The following is a 21,964-nucleotide window of genomic DNA, read 5'->3' as shown; positions in this document are numbered from 1 at the left end:
ATCCCCCTTGGAAATAAGAAATTCTCCAGGGTACTGTTGATTTTGTGCTCAGAGTTTAACTCTGCTTCCTTAGGTATTATAGCCTAATATTTAGACTTGCCCATCACTGAATAATCCCATGCACACATATCCTCCTCTGTCAGTCTCCCCTGCACCTCCACAGCTGTGGTCAGAGGTGGGTTTGCCTTTCTTTGAAACAATGATAACAGAAAGTCACTTTTCTAGTTGTATTAATCACCACGGCAGCCTAATCTCAAGTCTAAATGAGTCTGTGAAAATGTCATCGTTGCTTCGGGTGATTTTTAGGACCTGTTGGTCACTGGTGCTTAGAGCTACTTCATTGCAAAGATTTTTCCAGTTGCTGAATTGGCCCCATGTCCCAGGCTGTTGTTCCGACAGAAAACCTCTTTCTCTGGATTCCTGCTTTGCCACCCACTCCTCAAAGCAGCCTGAAAAATCCTCTGCTTGCCTCGGAGAACTCAGGGCTCTTCCTCCCACTTGCTCACGTCAGGGTGCAGAATAAGCCCCAAGTTTTGCAGAATTGATCAGAGATTAGACATTACCGGAGCCAGGGATGCTCTGAACTGGAAGGAAGGAAGGAAAAAAGAAGGGTGGAGGGACAGACACTCTGCAGGGCAGATGGAGTGTGGATAGATTTTTTTAAGCGGTACTGGCGACTGACACTGTTGCAAATCATCTCTCTCATATCAGAACTTCAACTTCCGTTTGCACAAGAAATATAACTTCATTCTGGATACCCAAAATTCTTCTGAGGGAGACGTTGTGTTCCCAAGGAACAGAGATTTTTTTTTTTCCTTTCTTCCGATTCATTCTATCTTTAAAAGCTCCTTCCCCCCACAACCGAAATCTTTCACATATATTTATTAAACTATCACTTTCAAATAAACAAAAGCACAGGTATATCAAATACTTGTTCTTTTCTCAATCTGAAGGTTAACTTCCCATTTTTCCATCTAACATGTCCATCATCATACAGATATATCCATAATCAATAAAAGGCCCTTTTTCTTCCCTTTCATAGATTTACAGATATTAAAACCAGAAGCAAGTATGATGAACTGCAGTTCTGATTTTCTGGGCAGCTGCCCTGAGTGAATATATGGAGATGCATCTGTTTACTTCCATTATTTCATACAATCGTCTCCTTTTTGGTAGCTACTGCGGGAAACTCACCTTCTGGGTACTAAAGCAGTCAGCTGTCCAGAAGGTGCGTTCCCTGCTAAATGGTTTGATAGATCATTCAGTTACACAGCCCAGGAGCGCAACATCACTGCAGAAATGTCTCTGCTAACAGTGGGAGCAGAAGCTCACCACTGCAAGGAGGCACAGCCATTATCTGCACTCAGTGGCATGCATGGGCAGGGAGAAGCCGTAGCACAGCTCTGCTCACTGGGCCAAGAGAGTGGGCTGGCTCCTGCTGCTCATCCATCCACTAGCTCCTTGAAGGGGGTGTTTGGCAGTGGCTGGCACAGTGCTTGGGGTGCGTAGCAGGTGAGTGCCTGAAAGCTAAGATACAGTCCTTGGTCATGGTGTGCGCCTGGGGAAGTGCAACCTGTCTCCTTGGTTTGGCATTTGAATACCTGCTCTCCCCCAACCTCTACTGTACCAAACTGATGCATCTTTTTTCTTTCTCTGTCCCACAGAGATCCCAGGGTGTCCAGGAATGGTCGAGAGCTGAATGGGTTGAACTCTCTTCCTCACCATCCTGAGCTCCTGAGGGCTCTGTAGAGATCGAATGGGAGCACGGCCTTGCTTCTCTGAGACTGGGGATGCTGTGGGAAGTGATTGCCTTGACAAATGTCTTCATCCTAGCCCATAGCCCATAGTGCATTGCTGGAAGAGAAGCTGATGAAGGAATAGCAGAGGACCAGGAAAGGCTCTATCAGCACTTCAAGCAGTGGAGGACACAGATTGGAGACCAGCATTGAGAGGCACTTTCCAAGAGTCACTGTATATGAAACCAGCTTCGTTCTGGGAAGAAGCTACAAGAGCTCTGTGAACTGAAGGAGGTGAATGTCCAAGTCAGCGCAAGAGGTGCTGCAGGGTTTCCCTGTCACACCGTCTTTGGAAAGCACTTTAAAAGGAAGGGGGTATCAGGACCACCTGGCCCTCTCCAGTGACTGGTTTGAAAGAGACATGGCAAGGTCGCTGCCTTACGGTCAGGTCAAGAGACCACTAGGATGTGCCCACAGTGCCCTGTCCGCATGCTGGCTGGGGCTCAAAATTAAAGAATCTGACCAAGACTAGAAAGAGAAGGCACATGGAAGATTGCTTTGATTTATTCTGTGCTGGCTTCTCCTACTGGTGTCTTCCCTGTCTACCTCTTTTTTCTCTTTAGCTCTACATGTACTTCATGTGGGGCACAGACCTATACAAGCAGACAGAAGTATTAGCATAGGACAAATCCTGCTCAGTGCAGTGTGCATTTGCTGGATGGGGCTGACATTGCACAGTGCAGACCTAACCGTGGCTTTCATACACTCTTTATGCCAGCAAATCCAAAACTGCAGTGCCTGGACTTAGATGAGATAGAGGCTTGAGCCTGGTGATACTTAATTTGCAAGGAGTCACATGCCGACATCACCACATTTTGGAGCCAAGTTTGAACACTCGAGTCCCAAAGCATTACAGAGCATCCAGATCTCTCCTGTTACTGTTGAAATGAGCACACGGGCAGGCTGGACACTCAGTTCCTGCATCTCGGATTTTTAAAAATTGATTCAGCTAGGAAAGAAACAGGGAGAGAAGGAGTAAAAGAAGCTCAAACAGGAAATCAAAGGAAAAACTGGTTCAAAACCACAGGAAAACTTGCACCTCTTAATTGCAAATAGTATCCTGGCTGCAGACTGTTGTGCTCAGCTGCAGGGCTGTAGGTCTCTGCTCACTGACCTGCTCCTGAGCATCTGGGTAGAATGTGCCAGTACTGAACTCTGCCGGGAGCCCTGCCTTGCACGTTCTCTCTCTTGGGCTTCCAGCGCAAAACCTCTCCCTCATGTGCAATTTTATTTATTTATTTATTTTCTGGATGCTTGATGCAAAGCTGCTAACACAGCACCCTCTCTGGCTCCCCGGACACATCCACAGCCGAAAGAGGAAAGAGTGCATGTTATGTATCTGAAAAACGGGAGCGGATGAATGCCTGCCCTCCTCTCTGCGTTGGCTTAGTGAAATAAAAGCCGAGCATTTAATTGCGGCTGCTGGCCGTCTGACTGAGGGGCTGTGGTCGGCGTCTGTTAGCCCCGGGGAAGCCGGCCGAAGGGTTAATGAGGGGCCCATGGCCTTGCCAAAGGTACACAGCAAGTAGTGCATAAGCAGGCTTACGTGGGCAAAGCGTGACAGATGCATGCCGAGAACGGGCCGGATCCAGGCACACACAGAGGGTGTGGATACCTGTGCATATGAAGCAGGAGGAAATGGCTGCTGTTAGAACAGAAGTATGTTGCCTGGGGTGACTGTGGGATTTTGGTCCTTTGAGAATTACGAACAGGCTGGACAAACTCTTGTTGGGAAGGACAGCAGGACATCTATAGGCTACGTAAGCTCTGGGGAGCCTTGCTAGCCAGAGTTTTTTATTTGCAGCTGTGGCTGTGCAGGGCACGTGTCTCTGTGAGAGTTGCTCCTGCTTTACCCCCAAATCCTTGCTCACAGCTATAATGAAGCAAATTTACTATACATACATCCTGGGTTCAGATGCTCTTAGTGAGCCATAGCCGCAGCCAGGGCAAGTCAAACCAGTGTGCTGAAAGGGGTGCACAGACGTTTAGATGCCTGACAATCTTTTCCACGATCTCCAGAAGCGATAATTCATTTACACATTTAACACAGCCAGTTTGAGACAAGCATGCTTAAGACTCTCTAAGCAAATGCTGTAGCTGTTCTTAACAGTTCGTGCTCAGCCTTGGCTGGTCCCCCCCGCTTGGCTCTGAACTGGCACGCTGGCAGCAACTACTCGCGATCGCATATCCCACTCCATGAAAAACTTGTGTCCGATGCAGAAAGGAGACATTTCTGTGGGGGAGGGACACTCTCTCCTGCCCTGCTGCACTCCCGCAGCCCCCACGCTCGGGCAGAGAGCCGGGGCGCCCGGGCTTCCCGGCCCCGCCGCGGCCCTCGGGGCAGGCTCTGGGGGAGCTCGACTTCCCCCTCATCCCTCCCTCTGAAATGCCCCACCAAAGCTCTGTCCAAAGCGGTGCGGCTGCCAAACGGCAATCTTTCCCAAGAAAAGCCTGTTTCCTCAGAAAATTCCTGGCTGCCTCTAGTCATGTATTCTGTACTGGAAACACTGCCCTTGGGAGTAGCTTTCAGGTTAGAAAGACACACGGGATCTTTGTAGTTCTTTTTCTTACAAATCCTCTCTTGTGCAGGAGCGGTTTGCAATAACTGAAATAGATACACTTTCTGTGATAATTTGCCAGCATGGCCTGAAAACAGTGACCTGTTTGTTGCTGTTGCTTCTTTGCAGAGCTGTAAGAGCTGGAGATGGAAAAGATGTATAACAAACCCACCTGCCTGTGGCCATTCAGGCTTGTTATTACATTCACTAGTGGTGTGCTGAGCCTATTTTTAAACGCCCCTGACACCAGGGTTAAAATGCTGTCCTTCAGGGGACTGCTCTGCAGTCCCAGTCGGAAGCTGCTGTTAGTATTCCGCCTGCATTTCCTCCAGGAAATTTCATTCCGTCATTCCTAGTGATCCTCTTCAAATACTTGTTGTTCCTTAAGTCCTGCTCAAGCTTTACCACTTGATCTGCATTCATCTTTCCTCCTCAAAGAACCTCGCTGGCTCCCTGGATGCTCCTGCTCTCTGTCCTTCCCACACCTTGGCACAGAATTAGCCTAATGGCTTATTAATGCGGCGGTGAAGAGTTTGTCGGGGATCTGTACCCACCAGCGGTGCAGCCAGGACCTCTAGCGATGCGCAGTCTCCCCAGCAGACTGCGAAGTGTGCCTGAGCTCTAACGGAGCATGCGTGGCAGGGTAAGAGGGGGGCCCGGAGACGTTTCTGAGAAGTGGACCAGAGTCAGCAGTGAGCACCACTTTTACCCAGCAGGGAGCGAAAACCTGCGAGGGAGAGCAAACAACAGATTCTGTACCTCAGCCAAGCCACGCTGCGCAACGGAGGTAGGTGGGTGACTCTCCGTATTGCCTGTGCAGCCATACCGGGACATGTGGTGGGGGATAACGCTCTGTGTGGTGGCAGCGAGTGTCTGGGCACTGCTTATTCTGGTGGTGCCTGGAGTCACTTCCATCAGCTGAAGCCACAGCTCCGCAGCAACGGAGCCCTGCACCCCGAGAGGAGCACGAACACTCAGCAGAGGCAGGCGAATTCAGAGCGAACGCACGTGGAGCGCTTGCTTGGGGCCTTTGTGTACAGCGCTTGGTTAGAGCACTATTGTGATTGTAAGCGCTCTGTTCTTCTCACTGAACAAATTGTTCCTACAAATAAAGCATCAAAAGTGCTCCTTTTCATTCTCTCTCTCTTTCTCTTTTTTCTTTTTTCACATTGTTTATCATGCGGAGCTGAAGGAAAGGACTGAACCTGCTAACCGGTGCAGCATCTCCAGGCACTGTGGGAAGGGAGCTGGGGGACAAGGCTAGAAAGGAGGCAAGCCACAGAAAAGCGGTGTGTGTAGGTACAGATCCCTCAGCTACTGTGGAGCAGAGCCGGAGGAGAACAGGTCAAAGAAATCATAGAGGAGAAAAAAAGACAGATCAGAGAGGATGCTGAGACTCCCAAGGGTTTCACAGGATCACGATGAAGGCCTCTGGAGTCTCCCTTCCATGCAGCAGCGTTTGGTCCTGCATGCTAGTTCTCTGCACAAACTTCAGGTCACTGGTACAGCAGGAGGCTCCTTCATTCCTGCTTGAGTCCCCAGCTGTTCTCTTACTGACTTGGGGCAGGGTGACAGTGACAGCACTGTAGCTTTTCAGAAGCAATTGTCACGGGAAGCATTTGGTCCCTGCACGCTGCAAGAATGAAAATGACACATTTCCAACAGAATTCATGATTAGACAATTAATCATCCCAATTTTAAACATTGGAGGGCCTTAATACATAAAGATGTTCAAGGCAGAGGTTTTGCTGTGCATTCTGCCTGCAGACTGTTCCCCAGCGCTTAGATGTAGCACAGGATGTAGGGAGCATCTACACTCCAGGTCCAGATCCACATAGCCCTGGGACTGGTCCTGTGGTGGGACCAGCATACAGAGATACCAGAGGTTTTTGGTGTGTCTTTTATCAAGGACATAGCCTTGAACAAAGCAGGAGAGCTGTGTAACCACATGCATGTCTTCACAGTGCCACACCTCCACTTGTAGTGTGACATTGTACCATAAAAACACTTAGCATCTCTCATGCTCTGCTTTCTAAGGACATTTCCAAAGTCACTTATGGCACACAGTTCTGTGCCAGCCAGGTGCAGGCCTAAGCATATGCACGCTCACCATTAATGAGGTTAGTCAAACCTCTGCAGGCCTCCAGCAAGCTAACAGGATGGGTTTTGTCCATGCCCCAGATTTCATATTTGGTTTTGCTAAGCTCTGGGCTCAGCCCTGGGTTTCAGGACTGGGCAAATAGTGATTCACTGAGCCTTATCTTCTGAGAGCACAATCTCGCTGTCTCCAGATGTCCCACAACGTGTCCAAATAGCTTTCTGGTTCCTAAACCTTTAAAGCCATCCTTTAAAAAAGAGCTGTGAGGAGATCATATTGCAGTACATAACTGCAATAAACTTTTCCTTCATCCTTTCATGGTTAGAGGTATGAACATGAATTATGGCAGTTTAAATCTCTTTAGAGCAGCATGTAAAACTGCTTTCTCAAACTGCTGAAGAACCTTGTTAAGCTAAGATGTCAGTGCTTGCAAATGCTGCTGTCTGAATGGGGCTATTTTATGAGCCCATTTAATCCTTCCAAGAATCGAATGAGCACTTTGTGCCCGCACTGTGCAGCAGACTCACTTTTTGCTCCCTGGTTTCTGGTCTGTTTGTCCATTCAAGGCTCTGGCACTGTGATCTCTTGCAACAGATGAGAAGCCTCATAATTTGCAAATATAGGCTAGTTAATAAAAAACTCCACATTTGGCTAGTGTTTGTGCTACTGGGCAAAAAGCAGAGACCACAGAGCAGTCAGGAGTTTTTCATGTGCAGCCAGTCTTGATTTTTGTCAGTAAAACAGAGGAAAGAACCATTCCCTTGCTCCAGCTGCAACTCTAGCGTTTGCTCTGTTCGCTGCTGTGCATGCAGGGCTCTCTGTCCCTGGCAACCCTTGTAGGACGCCTTTCTGCAGAATCCTGCTGCTTCTGGGCACAGGTTTGCCTGGAGGATGGAGGGAGATTGAGGAGACTGTGCCACAAATGGTGGCTCAGCTCCGACGCTGACCCGAGAGCTATGGTCGCTCCCAGCCATAACCACATCTTCCCGTTCTGGGGCCCTCCAATGCTTAGCATCCTTGTTAAAATCATACAGCTGGGCATAAGCAGCAACTAGATACTTGCCCTGCCTTATCCTGCCTCTGGAGCACATGTCTCTTCTCAGTCACGCTGCCCTGGCCTGCCACCACCCTGGAGGGCACTGCTGGCATGGCACCAGTGTTGTTCCTGGTTCTCTTCTATAACACAGCCAGCCCCAGCTTGTGCCATTCTGCCTTTCTGAGGCCAAAGCTGATTTCTGGATCTTGCGGATACATTTGCCTTCAATTCCGGAGGCACAAAGCCCAGTGAATGTTGGACTAAATAACTTCATGCTGGTAATTTACCATAATTTTGATTATTATGAGAGTACTTTTAAATCTCAGACACTCTGTTTTGGTCTCCATGGAAATTGATAAAAGGGGTCACATTTAAATTGCAGAATCCTGATGCTGAGGGGAATGATTTTGTCTCATCAGTTAGGGAAGTGATGGGGGATGGGCTATTTATCTGCTTTTCTTTTTTGTGTGTGTCTGTCAGGGAAATTTGTAATAAAAATGTGAAACTGCGCAGACCAGGCTGTCATCTGACAGCAGGAAACGAAAAACAGGAAGAAGGAGTGTTACAGAAATGGAAATTACGGTAATTAAAACACAAAAAATAACAGCAAAATGTATTCAGGCATTACAAACACCAGGCTGATGCTGCTTCTCTGAAGACTGTTGTGACTTGAAGCTGAAAGAGTAGAAAAAATATCCAATGCTACTATTAACTATTAACTATTTTCCTGCTAGTCTTGATAGCAGCCTCTGTGGGGAGCCAATTTCTTTTAAGAGTTAATCCTGCCTCAAAGCCCATCGAAGCCAATGGAAAGGCTCTCTAGGATTCCAGGGTTGCAGACGACTTAACCGTATTTGCAATGGTAATACCAAGAAGGCAACCGAAGCAGGGAGCTCCACTGTTCTGGGTGTCATACCACTCATGCAGGAAAGGGGCTGGCGAAAGTCCTGCAAAGCTCAAGACCTAAATAGGCAGGAGAGGGCAAGAAGGAGAATAAAAGACTGGCAGAGGAAACCCCAGTGATGGCAAACAGCACCTAAGACTGCACCTTGGCTAAACACAGGTCAGCTAAACATCAGGAAGTGACTCTCCTGTGCCAGGATAAACTGCCTCTAGAAGCGTTATTTTTCTACCAAGGTTACAGAAGCTGCTCTGAGTAGCTCAGCTGGAGAGTTCTGCCTTTGGTCAGACACATCCTGGCCACTCCGTCCACCCTCTGCAGCCTTTTGAAAGCTGTGGATCAGGCCCCGTGTCGGTGCTATACCTGGGACTATGAGGTATGTTTTGCCCTTGGTGCCAGGCTTCCCAGGGGGAAGAATACAGCAATGCCCTCCTTTTCAGGAACTTTGCATTCCTATCTGATTCCCATCATGTGCACAACTGCTGAAAAAGCCCATCAGGAGCATTAGCAAGAAACACATGCAAAAGAATTGTAGAACTAGAAAGCAATTGCACAACAAACACCAAGTTTGCCAAGGCAGACTCTTAGGAAGGCTTTGGTTATTTTTAAGGGAATATTAATCATCTTTGCAAAATAATTTCAGATGTTTCGTTTTGAAATTAAGTAAATCACATCTCCACCACCCTGTTTCTCCCCTTCACCTTTCCAATAATAAGTGGAGCGCACTGAACTTTGAATTGTTCCACTTTCTCTTTCTCCTACACTCCATCAGTTGGAGAAGTTTTCTTATTTTTTTTTAAACAACAAAAGGTAGGAGGGGAAAAAAGAGATGAGAACACCCTCAGCATTATCTAGGCAAGTGCATTCAGGGGTAAAGTAAACGAAGAGGAAATTAAATTTTTCAGTTTTCTTTTATCATCAAAACCAAAGCAAAATGAATGCATCAATTCAAAATGAAGTTTGCCATGTTTTAGAGATTCCTTTATAAAAGTGCAGTCATAAATGGCATTCTTGAGAAAAAAAATGGGTTTGATGAAATCTCACTCTCTGATCCCAAAATTGTGGCTGTGTCTAGCTAAATGGCACTTCCAGCTCTCCATCCTGTGGCTATAGATGAGTATTTCATGATGGTTCTTGTACAAACTCTGGATGGTTGTGGTAAGCAGTTCAAGAGTCCCATTTGGAAAATGAGCCCTGGGTGAGAGGAGCCCTGGTACCACACTGTTTGGCTGTACTGCGGCCAGGACATGGACATCTTTGAGGGTCAGCCCCAGGTCCACACAACACCTTGGACGTAAGCAGCAGGCCTTGCAGGGCTTCAGACATTGGTGTTTGACAGCTCGCCTGGTGTTCCTTGCTTTTGCTCAGCTGTTAACCTTTTGCGGCCAAAAGTTACATGGTACCTTGATTGATTTTCTTTATATGCTTCCTGTAATTTTAACCCATTTGTTGTTTACTGAGGTGATTAAACTCTGCACTGAGTCTAGTGCTAAGAAACCAGGTGGTAGTTTCAATGTGGGATCCCCCGCGACATGGGAAACTGGGCTTAGCATGCTTTCTGGCAGGAAGGGTGGAAAAGAGTGAAACCTCGCCTGTCTTTGTGTGCTGCAACCTGTGCACAGCTACTGTGAACAGAGCTGCTTCCCAGGTGTGGGCTGACACGGGAGGCACGGGAGAACAACACGCTGCCAAGAAAAAGCAGCCTCATTTGCAAGGCTGCTACATGGGATAAAATGCAAGCTCTGTGGGAAAGCTCACTTCCGGGCTGACTGCAATGCCAACTGAAAAGGGTCAAGTGGAAAATCTTCAAGCCAAACTGTTCCACTTCGCCTTCCCTCGCAGAGAAAGAAGAGGCCTATATGGTAGGCATGGTATGTTTTAGCTTTCCACTAATTGCCCAGAAATGGCTCCAAAGCCCGCAAAAGTCATCAAGGCTCCCACGAGCCAGCAGGCGCCGGGCCAGGCGGGCGGCGCGCTCCGCACCGCCCGGCCGGCGGCCGCAGGACCACAGGCACGAGCTCGGCACCTGTTGCTGGCAAGGTTGCACGCTCCGCGGGGGCTCAGCACTATTTTTGGAGCGTGCTCGAAGGCAGGAAGGATTAGCATGCCCAAAATTCAAAAGAGCTTGCTGTGAAGAGAAAGCACCCAGAAAGAGTTGCTCAGCAATAAGTACTGCTCCAGCCTTGGGGGAGGAAGAGTTGACCTCACCTCCGAGGCCTCCTCTTACTGCATTCGAGTAATGGGGGCAGGGAGCAGATCCAGAGTGAGATGCCCCAGACACACGAGAAACAGTCAAGATAATAATGGCATGTTTGTGCGTGCTGAGTGGTGCCGTTAGGCAGTGAGGCTGCTCTCCCCATGTGATGCTGAGCAAAGCGTCCTGCATCTTCACTGAGCTGGGACAGCTTGAGAGAGAGAATGAGCCCCGCACAGGAGCTTGAAGGAAGGAAGCCGAGGACAAGAGAGGAAGATAAATTTTTTCTGGCATCAGGGAGGTTGACTGAAAAGGGACAGTCTTTCCAGAGACCAGAAAAAGAGGAAGTTCCAAAAGAGGAACTTCACAGGGAAAGATTTTTGTGTCAAAAGGAGCCAGATCCTGTGGATGCACTCATGGATGCCAGAGGAGCTCCAAAGCTGACATCTTTAAAAAAGATACACCAGCAGGCAAGTCCCTGGAAAGAAGAGAAAGTTTGCTCCTTCTGGGAGCAAACGTGCCACGTCCATGCCACGTCATCTGCTGCCTGGAGCCCCAACTCTGCCCACAGCTGCCCCTCTCTTTTTGAGTCCTACTGGGAGACGGGACAATGAGCCCATGCAATGTTCAGGCTGTCTCCTAAATAGCAGAAAGCTTTGTTAGTGTTTCTTTCCATGCAGACACGGTCACCTCCACCTCTCGCACCCACCAGCAGCCAAGGTGCGTTCCTCCCACCCAAAGGGATTGTTCAAAAAGGGCAGACAAAACTTGGCAGCGCTAACGTAGACGAAGATGATGGGACTAGACAAAGTAAATAAAGCAGACACAGGGAGCAAGGAAGGTGAGAGAAAGCAGCTCTCTCAAGACAAATGTCCTGAAACTTCAGGAGAAGGTCATGGCTCTGGTTTTGTCCCCGTTTTCTTATTCTTTGGAATTTGTTTGTGACACCCACTCCTGTCCTGGATACACACCCCTTCATTTTGCCCTCCCCAGAAAAAGACAGTGGCCAGCATTGCTGTTGACCTCAAGCCCCTGTAGCTGTGAAGCAATGCAGCACTGGCTGGAGTGTTGAAAGTGGATAGGTTTCAGTGCAGGATGCTGTGTTAAATGTGTCATAGGAAAGATTTCAGCAGATGCAGAGCTGGGGAGTCGCAACTGCCACACTTGCCTCAACTTCAGTACACAGATAAATCCAGGATACTTCTCAGGAACAAGAGAACAAGCCAGTCCCCAGAATAGAAATGAACACCCATTTCATTAGCTAAAACTTCCCTGTGCTTATTTAAGCATCGATTCCTGGGGCGGCTGCGCACTGTATAGAGCGGATTAACAATTACAGAATGTACCAGAGCAACATCACCAAGTCACAGCTGGGAACTGCAGAGCCAGCCGGGGCGATTCAGTGTAAAACTGGCAGCTGCATCTCCAGGGTTACTTTTAATAGGAAACCACTTCACTGGATAACTTTGAAGGAAGCAAACATGTTTTTAAAGTCTGCCTTCTGTGCTGTGAATTCCCCTAGCTCAGCACTCTGTAGCTGCCTATTGGAGCAACTGTCCGGGCTGTACCTCCCCTTCCAATGTCATTTTTTCTCCTTGCTCGTCTTCCTGGGTGGGGATGTATTTCCTGCAAAGCTCAGCTATACCTCCATTTCTTTTCCACAGGCTACAGAAGGACCCTTCCTGCTCAGTTCTCCTCCTTCTAGTCTTCTACACGGACAGTGAGAAGAAACAGAGTCCTCATCTGTCCTAGGGTACATTGTCTCCCAGGACATTGCCTGTTCCCTCGCTCCTCTTTAAGGGCAGCTTAGGCCCACTGCACATTTGCCCTAATGCTGCTGGGGACCCACCTGGGGCTTTGTCCTGTCCATTGGGAGGTTGAGCTTCCAGATTCAACCAGATGAGGGTATCAGAGAGCAATGCAAGGGGGGCTTTCCTCCACTAACACTGTCTTTCTGCAGCCTTCCCACCTTTCCAAGGCCTGGGGAACCAGCCTGTTGTGTGTAGTCTATTGGCCCCCCTTGGATGAACTGGGATCAGCTTAAAATACAATGTGGCTGTATGGGTTTGAATCCTGCTCTATTATTAACTTGGCTGAGGAACAGGAAAACCTTGTGCGTTTGGCCAGGGTTTGCTTTGTTTGTATGTTCCCCATCTTCCTCTGGGACGACAGGTGACTTTATAGGAGACAGGATATTGGACTTAATGCAAAGGTGGTGTCAAGTCCTCCTTTCCTTCAGGCTGCCACCTCCTTGACCAGGGAGGGAGTCTCCACGCAGTTCCACAACTGCACTAGAGTGCTTTCCTATCTACCATCAGGCAGGAAGTCAGACTGTATCCACAAAGGTTTTTGTAGTTGGAGATCCACGTGATTCAGTAAGTCCTCCTGGCCTGTGTGCAACATTGCTGCTGGCTATGCTAATATTACATGGGAGGAAGTCAGCATTTCCATAATGTCCAATTAAATAATGGCCTTATCACTATTCATTTCTTTGGTGCAGCCTCTCTTGTGCCCACATGAATGCTAATGTGCTGATAGGGAATTAATGTGGGTGCCCTGGGTGTCCCTGAGGAACCTGCACTGAGGCAGAGTATTAATAGCCCATCTTTATTTCCCTCGGAGAATTTGTCGCATGTGGTGTACATAGACTTTAACCCACTCTGAATAACCTCTTCTTTCAGGCTGTGGTTTCTTTCTGCGGACAGTGGAGGCCAGCTGCACCGGGGCAGAGCCCTGCTCTCCCGCAGGAAGCTCGGGGTGGTGGGGTAGCTCTGGGGAGGCTGCTGGCCCTGCCAACACCGCTCGCTCCTGGAGCGACACGTCTGGAGGAGCCTGCCAGCCTGGCCCCCTGAAGCCAGGGATCGCACAGGCCCTTGTATGTGTCCAATAACATTTCTCTGCCTCTCCTAGCTTCCTCAGTGTTATTCCTCCTGCTTTGCTCAAATAAATCCATGCTGCCTTGCAATCAGATCAGCCAAAGATCTACTTTCCCAGCTGCCAGGATAGGCGGTGATTTAGAGCAGCGCCACATACCTCTAACAACACGAAGCCCCATCCTCAGGGCAGAAGAAGGATGCATTCACTGCCTGCTTGCTCCTGGTTGCTTAGCTCATGACCTGCTTCTGATCTGAAACCCAGGGTCCAGTTCTCAGTCACAGTCTAACACTCTGAGCTTCCTCTCTCTGGCCAGGGCAGGCAGCTGCAGTGAGAAAATGAGGTGGTTTTAATTAACCTCCAAAAAAAAAAAAAAAAGGGAGAGAAAAGCAGCAATATCCCTGGGGTAGGAAAGAAGGAATTTACACTCTTGGTTATAGAGCTGCTTCTGCCAGCTGAAGGATGTCTGGGACAGCCAGGGAGATGGGGAGAAAGACTTGAAAAGAAAGACTTCCAGAGAGACCTAAAGGGCTTATTGGAGATAAGAGTATATGCTACATGTAAAACGCCTGCTGCTGCAGGAACCCAGACTGTTAATTGGAATGACAGTCCCTTTGATCTCAGGTATACGTCTCCTGGCTGATTCATGCTGAGACATCCTTCTGACCTTTTGAATATTCAGCTTTTTGGGATAAGCAAACAGGGAGCAGTTCTCTTTTAACAGATTGAGTAATAAAGCAGTTACTGCGATAGTCCCCCTCATTTTCTTCAGTGTGATGAGTCAATATCGACTAATTAATGTAGTCAATAGCTGAGTAATTTAACCTAACGAGATTGTGACCCTACAGCAGAAAGATGGCTTCCCAGAGCCAGTACCACCAAGCAGGCAAGAGAGCAGGACTAGGCCTGATGGGACAAATAACACTTCTTAAATGGAGTATTGGGATTAGCCCAACTCAAGACTGGGGACCATCCATAACAGCAGGGAGAGTAAGAGCAGGAAGGACAAGGCAAATGCAGAGGAGCCAGCAATGCCAGCATCTCTCCCCAGGCCCTGACTGCGGGGGCAGAGTCAGCGCTGTCCTGGGACAGCAGACCAGCGCTCAGTGCTGTGGTTATCCCGGGCTGCCAGAGCAGCATAAGGCTGTTCAAATTTCTACGGGAAAGGGTGCAGCAAGAGGGGAGGTTTGCTCCAGCATCAGCCCAGACTCTAAATGCCTTCGTGTAGGTGCAGAGCACAGAATGAGGCAGGGAGCTGCACCCCTGGCCAGAGAGCGTGGCTGCAGCCTCTGACCCTCCTCCTCCAGCAGGAAAGTGGGTGGGAGGCCCGCTGGTAAAAGGTTTTTGTCATCCTGAGTCTGACTTCACTCCCATCCGCTGGCAAGAGGAGGTACCTCAAGGGACGGGACTTTTATCTGCATTAATGGCCCTGTTGCACGGCCCCCGAGCAGACGGGTCTCTGAGCAGCACTGTCACGTTGTCTCCTGGCATGGCATTTGCAGCACGAGACATCCCCTTGTGTCTCTGGGCGGGGAGGGGAGGGAACCAGGGAGCTGGCGGTCTTGCCTGTCCTCTTGGCATGTGACAAAGGTTTGTTTGTCATGGGGCTCCTAATGAGCTCCATAAACGTTCCCCTGGGAGAGACTGAGACTAAAGACTTTGGGAGATAAATAGAGCTTCTGCCAGGCTGAGGCGATTTCTTTCTGCAGAACCAATTCACCCGTCACTGCTTTTCCCAGTACATTACTTCCTGCCTTGTCGTCTTCTGGAATTGAAAAACTCTGGACGTGGGGATTTCCACAGGAGCTCTGGGGTATGCAGCCGCACTAGGAAGAGTGCTCCTTTTAGGGACTTTTTACCACTATGCATATATGCACCTGTTTTTTGCAAGGCTGGGTGGGGGGATGCTCTGTAAGTCAAATCCAAACAGGATCTCCCCTCTCACAGCTGTGTAAATCCAATATCACCACAGTGCCTGCAGTATCCCAGGACCAGGCCCACTAGCAGAGTTATTAAAGCTCTGCTTTTTCCTGGAAATCTCCCCTGTTCTTGTTCCCCTGCAACCTCACATAACCCAATCCCAAACTCTTAGGATCCCTTTTCTCAGTGGTATTATTAGAGGGGAGAAAAAAAGGAACCTGACTCAATGAATCCTGCACCTGTGTCTGAATTTCCCTCCAGACTCTCCACCAGGGAATGCGGGTTCATGTCAGGGTTGTTTTTCCATCCCTTTTTGGGGTTAATCTTTCCTGGGCAGTGCCTGCTGGAGGAGGCTCCCTGACTCTGTCCCGCTGTGGGCAGATGTCTTTCTGATGACAGAAGTGCCCTTCATGCCTGCCTGTAACCTTCATCCCTCAGCAACCTGGTCCCTCTTGCACAGCTGCGTCTTGTCCTGTCCCGGGTACACAAACCAGGTGCAGAGAGCAGTTACAGCCCGAGCAGAGACACAGCAGCAACATGGGCTGAAGGTGCTCCCAGTCCTTCCTACCAACACAGCTTGAGGTGGCATGCGCAGAGGGATGGAGTGACAGGGACTCTGTAAAGGGCACTCAAGCCTCACCTGTGTGGATCTCCTTATTTCCTTCCATTTCCTTCCTCCCCTCAGTGGTTTCAAAGCCAAACTAAGGACAAAGGACAAGAGTTCTGAGAAGGAAATTTCCTTTCCAGCTCTGGATGTAGATAACTGAGATGTATCTGTATTCCCTGCTCAAATACAGAGACAAGTTACAGTGGTAGATGTATTTCTCTGTCTCTTAGTGATTAGTGCAGCCTTCAGTGACATAAATGCCTCTGCTGATGTGATAGGATTTGTAAGCAAGAGGATCATTTATTACATTAGCAACTGAGCCATAGGTCTCCCCCACAAACAGTAACTAAATTCAATCAAAGAAGATGGCCATTCCCTTGAGACAGGGGCTCACTGAGGGCTCTTCCACAGCAGCTGGGGCCAGGACAGACTGCCCTGAGCAGAACTCCTATAGGGGACTCTTTTCTGGAGTAGCATCAGCCACAAAGATACCCCGTTGACTAGGATGGCATTTGGAACCCAAAAGAAGGGGCGTGCAGACAGCCAGCCTCCCACCACCTAGCTATGCAGTACAACTTGCAGAATATAGGCTCCACAGCAAATCTTTTAATGGCTCTGGCATCTCCAAGAGAAGGAACAGGCTCCAAACACCTCCTCTTCTAGCACAGAGCCTAGCTACAAGCTAGTGGAAGGTACAGACTGCAGTGACCCACACGCCTGTCTCCTAGAGGGCTCCGCCTGCAGCATTCAGCTCACCAAGAAGCTATCTGGCTCCACAGCTTCCCTACCAGCCTCACTTACTGTACTAGCCAGCCCCCAACCAGCCTCCAGCCCTGGGAGGGCTCAACTTTGCTTCCTCCTGCAGCCCACAAGCAGCTGGTTCAGTCACCAGCTCTCCAAGGGTACAAGGTCACTAGCACCAGAGAAAGCACACTAAGGACTCACCAGGATTACCTAGCAGAGAGAGATGCTAGCAGCTCTGATAGAAGACAGAGAACAAACTTCCTCAGCCATAACCCTACAGCTCAGGTCACTTAGCAGCTCTCCCAGTTAAGCAGCAGAATAAAGCCAGGGCTGGTCTCTGACAAAACCCTTTACACCTGGACAACCAGTGATTCTTTCCATGGTTTTCTCCCAGCAGCCACTCATTGCATAGATGAGTCTTTAAATGCTCCACAGCTGATCTTAATCTACAGCTCTAACTTTTGTGATTTTAGAGCACAGTGCAGAGGAAACTGGAGGTAGTCCTCTGTTTTCTCAAGATAGTTCTGTAGGTCAGCAAAAAGAAAAGAGAAATGCCAAGGGGCTTCCTGCTAACAGAGTCAGCTCAAAGAAGAAGGAGAAAGCTTAAGGGAGGGAAATGCTGAAGGTATAGGGAATGGGTACTCTGAGAAGGAAGGATGTGTCTTTGATTCCTATGTGGTTGGAATAGAGGATGTTATGGGAGTACAAGTACTATTAGTGTGGTTGGACCTTGCACTGACTTTTGCTTTCGTTGTGGCATTCCTCAATGCTTAAGAGAAGATGAGCTTGGAGAGGGGAAGGAATCTAGGGTAAGAGAAGTTGGGAGGATTTCCAAGTAACTAACTCTTATACTGGCAGCAGTGAAGAAAATGAGATTTTTTTTGCCTTGGGTGTCTGATGATGTGCTGAACAGGACTGTAGCCTTACTGCAGTAAATAAGAGTGCTCTCATCAGGAACTTGAAGGGGATGCTGGGTGCTTTCATTGTCTGCTCTTTAAACTTTAGGAGAGAGTTGGAAGAGAGCTGGAAACCAGGCTCAGTAGCACCATGCTAGGTGGCTGGAGACGTGCTTGCTGGCAGGCAGGACTCTATCATAAATCTAATGACTCTTTATAAATTTAACCATCTCTAGGATTAGCTTTCTTACTGAATCATCAGTGCCTGACTGGCTTGAGCTGCATATCCAAAACCACTAGTGGTTTTGAGAAATCCTACTCCTTGGTGTAAAAATTTCCCTGGAGCATCTTGCCCTGTATCTAGTCCGAGAAAAGAAGAAATAACCTCTCTGAGTTTACACTTACAAGAAAGATACAGACTGAAAGCAAAAGGTGGATAATATATTCCAACCAGGCTCATGAAAGGGCTGAAACAGTAACTGCCATTGTAATCTATCAAGCTGAGGAGTGTGTCTGGCTGTTTAAGCCTGGCTGACTTCATGACCATAATTGTAAAGCTCTGCAGCAGAGCCTCAAAGGGAGCAAAAGCTCCAGTTCTGGGGCAGCATCTGAGCGCTGAGGATGAAGAGAGGGCTATGCCCACACCTGAAGGAGTATTGGCTCCTGTGGCACTCAAGACTGCACTCAGCCAGTGGGGTTAACTGAGCTGGTGAGGCATCTCCTAAATCAAGCACTGACTCTTACATTTGCCTATTTCTTACTTTCCCCCTGTTTCTTTTCCTTTTGGCTTTTGTTTTTAAGGCTAGTAGGAGAAATGCATCTTGCCCTTGGTCTTGCAAAGGACAGCAGGAGAACTTGCCTTCATAACTTGCTGCCAGGGGAGATGGCTGCGTAGTACTGACTTCTCCTGTGCTGGGAAGCAGTAACGCTAAAGAGAAAGCTGGAGTCTGATGAAGCCTTAGAGGAGATAATGGCACAACAACAAAAAGGAGGCTCTGACGTTAAATCGAATTAACTGGAACATAATCCTGAAAAGTGTTCTTGGCTGCCTGATCCAATCATTTGATGAGAAATTGTACACCTACTTTCTTCCACCAAGGGTTCATTTTACATGCAAACCACAGCAGGATCTTTTTTGAGCTGGAAGGATTCCTCCTACTTTTGCATACAGAACACTTCATAAGTTTGTCTTCAGTTCCTTGTTTTAAAACACGTTCTATCCCTCTGCTATGTGCTTTTTCCCAGATGATCCTGAATCAAACAAAGTACACTGCACCTGCAGTGCTCCCAACATGGGTGGTACTGTAGGGACAGGATATGCTGGAACCCAAACCCGACTTTCCCCATTGAGGTGCCTGCTGTCAGCCTACTTCTTCCACTCAAAATCAAGGGAACGGCAACCTGTGGCAGTAGTGAATAAGAGGAAAGTTGAGGTAGCTCCAGAAATAGCTCTCACAGAGGAGCAAACCCAGTCTTCACAACCTTCCTGCTGGATTCAAGTGATGTGCTGAGTGCCAGACGTAATGGGACGGAGCTGGGCTAGACTCACCTTGCGCATTAAGGCAGCAGGCTTAGGGATTTCATCCTGAGCCTTGTGGGGGGCTCCACATCTAAAACTCAAAGCATTTGCACTTTGGTAGGTCAGAGTCCAGCTGTTTTTGCCTATTTCTGTTTAACGAGCACACCATCTGCTTCACTGCTTTGAAGGGAAGTCTTCTCCTTCATGCTTAGACATTGAACTCTCATTTTTCTTCTCCTGGCCTGCCTTCCACAAGGGAGAAGGCAACAGCTCAGCTTTGTGAGGCAGCTCTCTGTGAGAAGTCTTAATCTATTTTCTGTCCTGGGGATAAGGAAAGCTCTAGGTGTGAAGCTGGTTCCAAAGTCCACAGGTGGAAATTACACAGAGGACATCAAAAATAAACCCACAGAGGTCAGACCTGAGCTGTGTGTGACAAAGGGGCTCAGAAAGCCAATTTCTTACCCAAGCTTTCCACTAAAATCAAAACTTTCCACATGTCCTGCTCCAGCAGACCTCATTTGACACAATGTGAGCTCAGTGCAGAGAGGAGGAGGGACACTAGACGGGAGGCCTCTGTTTCCTAAATTAGCCCTGACAGGTGGCCCTAATATGCTGGCTCCACTGTGACACTGCAGAATGAGGGTCATCAGAGATCCTGAAATGGATTTCATCTCATTGAGTCTAACCAGACGTAACCTCAGACCTCTGGGTCACTTTTAGTCCTCCGTCTTCTACGTGGTGAAGAGACCTGACAGCAGAATCATGCACATGGCCTTGAGTATGCAGTAATCATCTTACTGCTAATGCATGCAGTATTGGGCTGGTGCTAGCATGTGATTAGGGGAAGCGCTGGCAGAGTCTCCACCCCAAAGCAGTCGTATTGTGAATCCCTGCTGACCAGACAGTCCCCAGAAAATGTCGGTCTGTCTTGCCACTTGGGGTGGATTGAGCCTTGATCTGGCTGAGTAGCAGTCTGTCTTCTCTCTGCTGCTTCTCCAAGGGTTTCTGTGTTTTGTAAGGTCAGTGCTTTTTTTTCCTGAATCTTTAATTTCGTATCTTTGTTTTAAAAGATCTTTAATTGGTATCAAATCAGCAATTTCACCACTGTGTCGTCACCTTGTTTTTTCCTTTCTTACCTTGTGTGGTTGAGTCCCTATCTGCTGTCTCACTTACAAAACAAGATGAGAAAAAAGCACAATGACAGCTCTCTGTCAACGGTTCTCGGTAAAACTATGCCCTGGTTCACCCATAGCCCTTGCCCCAGGTACGTGTAGTGATTGCATTCTGCTGGGCCTACATGGAAATGTGCACCTCCTTCAGTTAGGAGGAGATTTCTCTTCAGGCATTTCCTGCAGAGCCTGGGACTTAGCGAGGGATGGAAGGTATTTGGATGGGTGGATTCCTGATGAACAGTTGGAAAGCAAAACTCCACGGTGTGTTGCACTGGGATTTCGAGGAGAGAGCTTCTTCTCCCAGCATTGCCAATAGTCTGTTGAAAATATCAAGAAATTCACTCCACTTCTTTTTGCATTTTGGCTTCTGACTTTCTTTGTAAAGCAACTATACTACAAGCAACTATATAGCAAATACTATACTACAAGCAACCAGGTTTTCTAATTGGTATCTTCTCTAACTGATAGAAGCCGAGATATGAGTGTCAACAGGAGCCGTGTCCAACATTATTTAATTTTAGAAAAGCAGATTCTGAAAACAGAAATGCTTGGTGCTAAAGACCTGAAGAATTGAAAATACTTCCTGACAAAATCCATGACAACATCAGCAAGTCCATTTTTCTGTGGTGGCAAGTGATTTATAGACTAAACTTTGAGGTGAGAAAATAGTCTGTATCAGTTAATGCTGTATTTCAAGAGGCCTTTGACCAGAAAGCCTCTTCATATCTATTTCAGTTTCCCTGGCTATTTTCATTTCAATATCTTCTCTATTTATGGTTTCTATCTATTAGAAGCGGCCACTTTCTTTCAGTCTTCGCCATTCTTACACTGGAATAAACAAGAGAGATCAAAAAAATCAGTTCTCTCTATAGAAGAGAACGCACGTGCCGGATGTGGTTGAGTGTTTGTTGGCACCCCTGCCCCACTGGAGCCCACCCAGGTTGTGCATGACTTCTCTGACAATAAACTGACCTGGGAGAGGGCTTCCAGCTGTACCTTGGCTGCCGAGCGCCCGTGTTGGGCCCTGTGGCACAGTGGTGGGCATAGCCATCCATCCACAGGCTGCCCAGCTGCTTTGGTGTGACCTGTAACCCGCCCTGAGTGTGCAGGAGCCCAGAGCAAGCCCGCATACATCCACAAGGAGCCGTGTTTCAGCAGTGATGTGCATTGTCAGTACTGGGGATAGGGCTGGTGTGCAGAGAGGAAGGCCAATCCAACAGTTAGGGTGTCAGCCTGGCACAGGGGAGACCTGGATCTGGCTCCCCATGACATCAGACAAGATGCATCATAATCCCATGAGGCGTTCCCACCCTTCGTTTCTGCGGGAGGGAAGCTTGGCAGCGGAAGAGGGAAGGAGTGTTCCCTTGGGGGCAGCATAGAGACGTGCAAAGACGACTCTGAGCCCTTAAGATACCAACCACAGACAGGTACTTTGCAGTCCTCTGCCTTCCCAGAGACCCGTTCCTAGCCCCTGTTCTCCAGTCCCCAGACCTAATCCCCCAGCACCCCCAGCCTGGCAGCTCACTGGCACGCTAGGCTCAGCCTACCCGATCTGCAGGAGCTGCCGTCCCTGTGACGGCTGTGGGGGAAGAGGGGTGCGGAAACGACGATGAGGTGTACAGTGTATTAATAGTCTAATTAAGCTGGAG

The 21,964-nt window shown here is 48.5% G+C and overlaps 1 protein-coding gene across 1 annotated transcript in view; it reads left to right on the top strand.

Annotated features, from left to right (window-relative positions):
* Positions 1–5,488, top strand: part of ADRB2 (adrenoceptor beta 2) — a 38,850-nt gene extending 33,362 nt beyond the window's left edge. Inside the window, exon 2 of the mRNA XM_009672471.2 lies at positions 1,665–5,488. Coding sequence (XP_009670766.2) covers positions 1,665–1,699 — 35 coding nt within the window. The 3' untranslated portion in view covers positions 1,700–5,488. The remainder of the gene's footprint in view (positions 1–1,664) is intronic.
* Positions 5,489–21,964: the final 16,476 nt, after the last annotated feature.

This window comes from Struthio camelus, chromosome 13 (genome assembly GCF_040807025.1).
Source record: "Struthio camelus isolate bStrCam1 chromosome 13, bStrCam1.hap1, whole genome shotgun sequence".
NCBI classification, from domain to species: domain Eukaryota; kingdom Metazoa; phylum Chordata; class Aves; order Struthioniformes; family Struthionidae; genus Struthio; species Struthio camelus.
This window is presented reverse-complemented; position numbering and strand designations above follow the sequence as displayed.